General features: G+C 40.4%; 1 protein-coding gene across 3 annotated transcripts; it reads left to right on the forward strand.

The window, feature by feature from the left end:
- Positions 1-1424: 1424 nt before the first annotated feature.
- LOC113105830 (uncharacterized) lies at positions 1425-6571 on the forward strand. 3 transcript variants are annotated; one of them, XR_003292405.1, is made up of 9 exons: positions 1425-2113; positions 2576-2864; positions 2965-3055; positions 3143-3233; positions 3332-3407; positions 3517-3754; positions 3885-4051; positions 4343-4491; positions 4599-6571. XR_003292405.1 is itself a non-coding variant. In XM_026267177.1 (9 exons), exons 1-5 carry the CDS (start codon positions 1733-1735, stop codon positions 3349-3351), a joined length of 882 nt encoding a protein of 293 aa, XP_026122962.1. In that variant the 5' UTR covers positions 1425-1732; the 3' UTR covers positions 3352-3407; positions 3517-3754; positions 3885-4051; positions 4343-4491; positions 4599-6571. The 3 variants fall into 3 exon arrangements, 2 of the variants coding, with proteins under 2 accessions (XP_026122962.1, XP_026122963.1); XM_026267177.1 differs by having other exon boundaries at positions 2576-2874; XM_026267178.1 differs by lacking the exons at positions 3143-3233; positions 3332-3407; positions 3517-3754; ... (1 more) ...; positions 4343-4491; positions 4599-6571 and having other exon boundaries at positions 2965-3135.
- The last annotated feature ends 414 nt before the right edge of the window (positions 6572-6985 follow it).

Raw genomic sequence — 6985 nt, forward strand, 5'->3', positions numbered from 1 at the left:
ACTCTCTTGCCATATAGCTGAACAACTAAAGAAAAAAAAAAGATTTATCATGTAACTCATGTCAACTTGCATGTCAATTTCAGTTTTTGCCTGTTCTGTATACGTGTGTGTGTGTGTGTGTATTTCTGTCATGACAACTCTTGGAGGGATTGGCATGGTAGTGTACATCACATGACAATGATAAAGTGCCCCTATGATGCCATTTTTAAGGTTGCTAATATTGTTTAATGAGTCTTAAAAAAAGGTTTACATGCATGCAAGGTAAAAGAAAATATATATATATATTTAATTTGACCTCATTTCTAAATGATTCGTAAAGTACTTGTGTGAAGCAGTTCAAAAAATCCGTCTCTCTAAACCCCTCCTTTCTGTGAGACCTCACTGCTGTGATTGGTCAGATGGCACAGTCCTTTGTGATTGGCTCTGGATTGGTCTATCTCGTACAGCGCATGTCAGAAACGAAACACCCATTGCCATGATGGAATGACAGCCGTAACCCATGTCTTGCAAACATCTGTGTGTAGTGGTTCTTGAAGCACTGACTCCAGCTGCAGTCTACTCTTTGTGAATCTCCCCCACATTTTTGAATGGGTTTTGTTTCACAATCCTCTCCAGGGTGCGGTTATCCCTATTCCTTGTACACATTTTTTCCTACCACATCTTTTCCTTCCCTTCACCTCTCTATTAATGTGCTTGGACACAGAGCTCTGTGAACAGCCAGTCTCTTTTGCAATGACCTTTTGTGTCTTGCCCTCCGTATGCAAGGTGTCAGTGGTCATCTTTTGGACAACTGTCAAGTCAGTAGTCTTCCCCATGATTGTGTACAGAACTAGACTGAGAGACCATTTAAAGGCCTTCGCAGGTGTTTTGAGTTAATTAGCTGATTAGAGTGTGGTACCAGGTGTCTTCAATATTGAACCTTTTCAGAATATTCTAATTTTCTGAGATAATGAATTTGGGATTTTTCTTAGTTGTCAGTTATAATCATGAAAATTAAAAGAAATAAACATCTGAAATATATCAGTCTGTGTGTAATGAATGAATATAATATAAAATTTTAGCTTTTTGAATGGAATTAGTGAAATAAATAAATTTTTTGATGATATTCTAATTATATGACCAGCACCTGTATATAACCATAAGATTATAAAATGTGTATAATACTTAGAACATACAAAGTTCAACTTAATTACAATAATTCTTCTGTCATCTGCAGTTAAAAACAAAAAAATCAAGCAGTTAACAAAACGATCCCGCCAGCATTTGAAACATAAATCTGCTCAGCGTCTGTGTGAACATCAGACATGTGCTTTTCCAAATGTCACAGCCTTTTGTTCCCAAATGTAATCCAAATCTGCTTGTTGAAACCAATTGCATGTCCTTGGATTTTTGAGTCCGTTTAGCAAGACTTAAAGGCTATCTTTCAATTTAATTTTATAACTTAATTTATACAGAATATTGCATGAAAATGTAAATTTAAAAAGACATACATAAGAATACATATGTTTTACAACACCCACGGGCAGAAATTAAGAAAAAAAAGTGCCTATTCTAAGCTACGCTCCAAAAACCCGCCTTTTCCCAGAGAACGCGTCATATGACGTAACGACAGGCAAACATAGGCGCTGCAGCCTTGGTTCTCAGTGTGGGTTTACGTAGTCTGAGAGGTGGAAACAGAAAATAGAGATTGTCGTTCTCGTTATTATAGTTATAGTAGGTTTGAGTTGTCACAATGGTGAATTCTTGTGTTTGTTTTGGATGCAACAACTCCAACTTGTCTGGCCATCGGGTCCACCGATTTCCAAACAAGAAACACAAAGATTTCCATGCTTGGATACGTTTCGTCCAGGCAAAGAGAAGCAATTTCGCTGCCTCCTCGTTGACAAGACACACGGTGGTATGTGAAAAACACTTCACACCGGACAGCTACAACCAAGGAGATCTTATGGAATTTCGCATGGGATTTCGACGAAAAGAGTGGGTTAGGCTGGCAAATGGAGCTGTGCCATCGGTGCATGCAGGTCCACCTGCAAAATCTGGCGGGAGTGAAGAGTCTAACGTTAATGTTAGCACTAGGAGAGAATCTGCGCGTCGAAAAAGGGAGCTTTGCACAGTAAGTCTTATAATACCATATATAAATTGTTGTATCGAAATGTAGCTCTGCATGTAATTTCTGCAAATGTATTTTTCTTGACGTTATAATGGTCTTGGCATGGCACGAAAGCCCGCCTAGCTGCCGTCAGCTTACTCTTGTTACACCCCGTGAGGCGGCACATGAGCCTCCTGACACTTATTTTATTGAGCTATTAAGACCAGGTTCCAGAAAATGTTATTTTTTTTAATAAAAAATGTATGTGGTTGCATTCGCATATTACTACTCGGTTAAATTCACGCATTTAACTTGTTTTAGCGCCCGCCAAATAGATTTAATGTCTTATTTGTCAACTGTCTATGAGGAGCTGAATTATAGTTTGTGAATGTACAGTATGTATATTAATAATTTGTGTCTTAACTATACAGGTTTTTTACTGGTTCATCTTAAAGCTGCTTGAGTATTGAATCTTGTATCTTTCAGGCCTGCGGAACTTGTGGTAATGAGCGTTACTGGCAAAACCAAGAGAAGGTGCATCGAAACATGCCTGCCTGCAACCTTTTACTCAGCGGTGCCATCCACTTCTCAGGTTGCATGGCTTCTCAGACAATCAGGATGCTGAAGCTGTTTGGACTGCAGTGCATAAGTCCTGGCACTTTTTTCTGCCATCAGCGCTATTACTCTATCCCTACCATCATGCAGGCCTGGAGGAATGAGCAGAGGGGGATCATCAGGGAGTTGAAGGAGACTGGGGGTGGATTGATCCTGTCTGGTGACTGCAGGTAGATTGGTCCAGCTCACGTCACTGATGTAGAACAGGTCAATGTGTTTTTGCATTAACCTATAAATGTAACTGTTTTTGACGTTCTTAGATCAGATTCTCCTGGACACTGTGCCAAATACGGTAGCTACTCCTTGATTGAGGATCGAATTAACAAAGTTTTGGATGTTCAGCTTGTCCAAGTAAGCTGATGTCACACATAAATCTTGTGTCTGATTTAGTTACTGATATTACTGTTACTGTTCAGTAATAATCAGTGGGTTTTACAGAGCTCAGAAGTCCCAAGCAGCTCTTGGTGTGAGCTAGAGGGTCTAAAGCGGAGTATGCAGTTCTTGATGGACCAAGACATGCAAGTGGCAGGTAATGATGCTAGGAGAGATCTAAATCTGAACAGCATTGACAGGCACAGTATCACTCAAAATAAATTCTACATTCTATAAAATCAATTTGTGTTTTAGGTGGCCAAGTGGGTACGTGAGAAAATGTGTTCAGAAGGAACAAGGCATTTCTTTGACGTCTGGCATATTGGGAAAAGTATGTATTGGGATGTTGGTAGTTCTATATAACAGACTTGTTTTTTTGTAGTTAAATTCACTTTCCTAATAATTAATTTGCTCTGCTCTGTTTGTCTGCTCTGGAACAGGTGTACAGAAAGCACTGGATGCTGCTGCAAAAGAGAGGGACTGTGAGGATCTGAAGCTGTGGAGGCCAGCCATCATCAACCATCTCTACTGGACCGCAGCTTCCACCCCTACAGGAGATCCAGATGAGATGCAGGCAAAATGTACAGGACATACATGAACACAGCACTCCTGCATTTGCCAGCTGCGCACATCCACCGTTGGAAGGAGAGGCAAGAAACAAGGAGTGGCTGGAACCAGGTACAACAGATGTCACATTTTTTCAGTGCTTGTTTTAGTTTGGTTTTATCAATACATAACCCCATGTGTACTAATAATTACTTGTGTTATGAAATGCAAGGGATTATATGACAGAATACGTTTTATTCAGGATCACCAGCACCCACTAAACTGGAGAGTGTAGCTGCCAGGAAAGCACTGGTAAAGGATATTCGACAATTGTCACCTCAGCATCAGACATTCTCCCTGGAGGCCTACCATTCCCTCATTCTGCACTTTGCTTCCAAACATACTGGCTTTTCTTGGGATGTACAGCAGGTAGTGTTATCACTTAAAAGTATCGATACTAATAAAATTAGGTTTTTTTTCTTTTTTTCTCAATTTCAGGAAATGATGACAGAATGAATATGGCTAAAAACTAATGCAGTCTTGTATAGCAGACCAAAATGTTATAGATTGATAACAGCATTACATTATAATAATTGCAAAGATGAGTCATTGTCTTAGACCCATTTGAACTGAAAACATTAATGTCATATATTTATTTTGCATTTCACTGCATTGGGTTAGCTTTGGAGACCTAATGTTCTATCTACTTATCTCGTACAGACTTCTCTTGGCAGCCCTACATTTCAATAGTAATGGCAACAGAGATGTAGCGCGAACTAGTGAGGGTGAGGGACGCTACGCTGTTCGCTACCCACGGTTTCGGAAAGGTGGCTGGGTAGTCCACCCCATCAAGGAGAAACCATCTTACGGTTAGTAGTTTCACTTAGTTTTTCAATATCTTTTTTGTGTGAATCTATCTATTTTTATGTGAGTCAACCATGTAACTAAATGTTTTCTAAACATTTCTCTCCTCAAGTATACGCAACAAATCTTATGGTCTCTCTGGTAGAGGAATACTGCAAGACACCGCAGGCCCTCTGCTGCACCGCCCCCTCACCTCTTCACGTTTTAACATGTAATAAAATATCAATTTTACCAGTAGTTTGTTTCACTATGGATTTATTAATCGTCTTCCAAGCGGGGCCACTGAAAACCTTTGTATGTCTGTCCCTCCTCTGCAAACTGCAACCTTATTGCTGACACAACACATGAAGTTATGGCTTTCCTAATGTTCCTGCCTAGTATTCCGTATGCCCAGCGGACAACCTGCCTGTATGCTGTGTATCGGAACTGCCTGTGGTGGAGATTGGGACATATATACATTTTGATCATACCATGTTTTCATAGTAAACAATTCCAATGGTAAATATTGCATGTCCTGTTGGCTGATATTCTACTGTACTACACAACCCCAAAGTTGTTTTTATAGTAAGTATATGGAAACCACTCAGTTTAACAACCTGCTTAACAGGATTTACTATTTTGGTGTAGAAAAGCTATTTTGAATTGCAGTAAAATAATTTTTGCTCAAAACCTACTCTGGTCTGCTGGCTTGAAGAGGGCCATGCTCCTGTCTGAAGTTCATGTATGCTATCTGCAGCACAAAAGGATTCAGACAGGATGCTTCAAACCCTGGATGGAGTGTGAGGCAGGTAATGACTTCTGGGGGATCAAGGTTTTGGACAAAGGACCAATAGGCGTCGACCTCCCTACAGCACACACTCTCCACTGCAGATGGCATAGCCTCACATCTACCACACAAACACCTGTTAAACAAATGTGCTAAGATAAACTCACTCTCCTTCCCTCCTTGTAGCTTTAGTGGTTGGTGTAAGACCTTGTAAGAAATGACATATAGACTACTTACTTCCTAAAACTTGGGTAAATATGAACTGTAAAAAGACACACCCCCCGTACAGTATAGGCTGTCAATTAGATGCATTTATCTGCATGCCTTACAACCAGTATCCCTCCACGTGACAATAAAAGATCCTTGTTACAATGACTGTATTTATATGAACAGCATATTCCCGTCCTAGCCGGAAGACTAACTGCTTTCATACAGGTACTCCACAGTACATGTGAGCTCATTTACATTATGTCCGTCGGAAATACTAAGAGGTGAGTAGTATAACAGCCGACTAAGTTCGGAATTCCAGCTGTCCGGTTATGTTGTTCAGATATACGGCCCAAACGCTTGACATCTGCAGAAACAGAACATGCGGACATCTAGATCTAAAAGCAGTTACTGATTAAACATCGGCTAGCAATTTCTACAAAATGTCACGATAAACTATGTTGTGTGGAAATGCACAGAATTTCTATCCCTATCCAGACTAGCTGACCGCCTACATCCTACAACATTCATTTAAAATCTGGGATCTAAATTAATTATTTTAAGACACATGTTGCTGGCATAGATGGTGACAATCTACATGGGTGCTTGAAAAACAACAAAGTCGACAGCAATATTGCTAAATATGATTTATTAAAGATACTGCAATGTGATAAACATGGAGACAACTTTAGCCACAATTAGCTATCGCCTGTGGTCACTCACCAAGACACCTGCCCAATTCTCAACTGATTCTCCTCACACCACAACTCTATCTCTCTCCTCTGTCCATTTACCCTTCCCCTTAACTCTCCCTGACCACTCTCTCGCCTAGGCGGCTCGAAATTATACGGCAATGGCCCATCGTAAGAGTTGACATTTATGCCAACTGCAACCTCTTTCACTGTCTGACTCCATTACGAAGAGACGATGTTTACCGGCCGTTGCGTCACTTCCGATCAGAGCGTTTTTCACAACGGAAGTAATTTTAATCACAATTTCTTTTTAAAAACTGTTTTAATGCCAATTTATGATTAATTTCTTCATGCAAGTCCGGTTCCTACACTATTTATCTACACGTTCATTCACAATGATCTTCAACTTGAAAGATGGGCTTTAAATGGCAGATGGAAATGGAAACATCTGAGTGCTCATCAAGAATGTTGTGGAGAGGAGCGATGGCTAGCTCAGAGCAGTAGTGACTCTTCTCCACTCTTCTCAGACTCTTCTCCACTGAGAACAATAAGAAGGCCGAAGAATCCTGGAAGCATCTCCATGTCTTCCAAATATCTGCTCCCAGGCACACTCACAGACATTGCGGTTGGAAATGAGGATTCCTGGGAGGGTTGGGAAAAGGGGGGCGGAAAACTGAAAGGAATCCATTGTTCAGCATCAGGTCAGATAAGACAAAGAGGCTAAGTGGAGTCACATAGATATTTGTAGAAAAGGGAATGGTGGGGAAATGGATATTAAGGTAAGATGGCATATACTGTAGCATATAGTTCCTTCACAGGTCCCATCATACAGAT

This window comes from Carassius auratus, chromosome 7, assembly GCF_003368295.1.
Source record: "Carassius auratus strain Wakin chromosome 7, ASM336829v1, whole genome shotgun sequence".
Taxonomy (NCBI): domain Eukaryota; kingdom Metazoa; phylum Chordata; class Actinopteri; order Cypriniformes; family Cyprinidae; genus Carassius; species Carassius auratus.

What these genes read in the sequence shown, in the direction of transcription:
- LOC113105830 (XM_026267177.1), top strand. Translation starts at nt 1,733, where the DNA reads ATGGTGAATTCTTGTGTTTGTTTTGGATGCAACAACTCCAACTTGTCT. An exon ending in ATCCTGTCTGGTGACTGCAG is followed by an intron (nt 2,875 to 2,964) that starts GTAGATTGGTCC and finishes TGACGTTCTTAG; the next exon opens with ATCAGATTCTCCTGGACACT. An exon ending in TGGATGTTCAGCTTGTCCAA is followed by an intron (nt 3,056 to 3,142) that starts GTAAGCTGATGT and finishes TGGGTTTTACAG; the next exon opens with AGCTCAGAAGTCCCAAGCAG.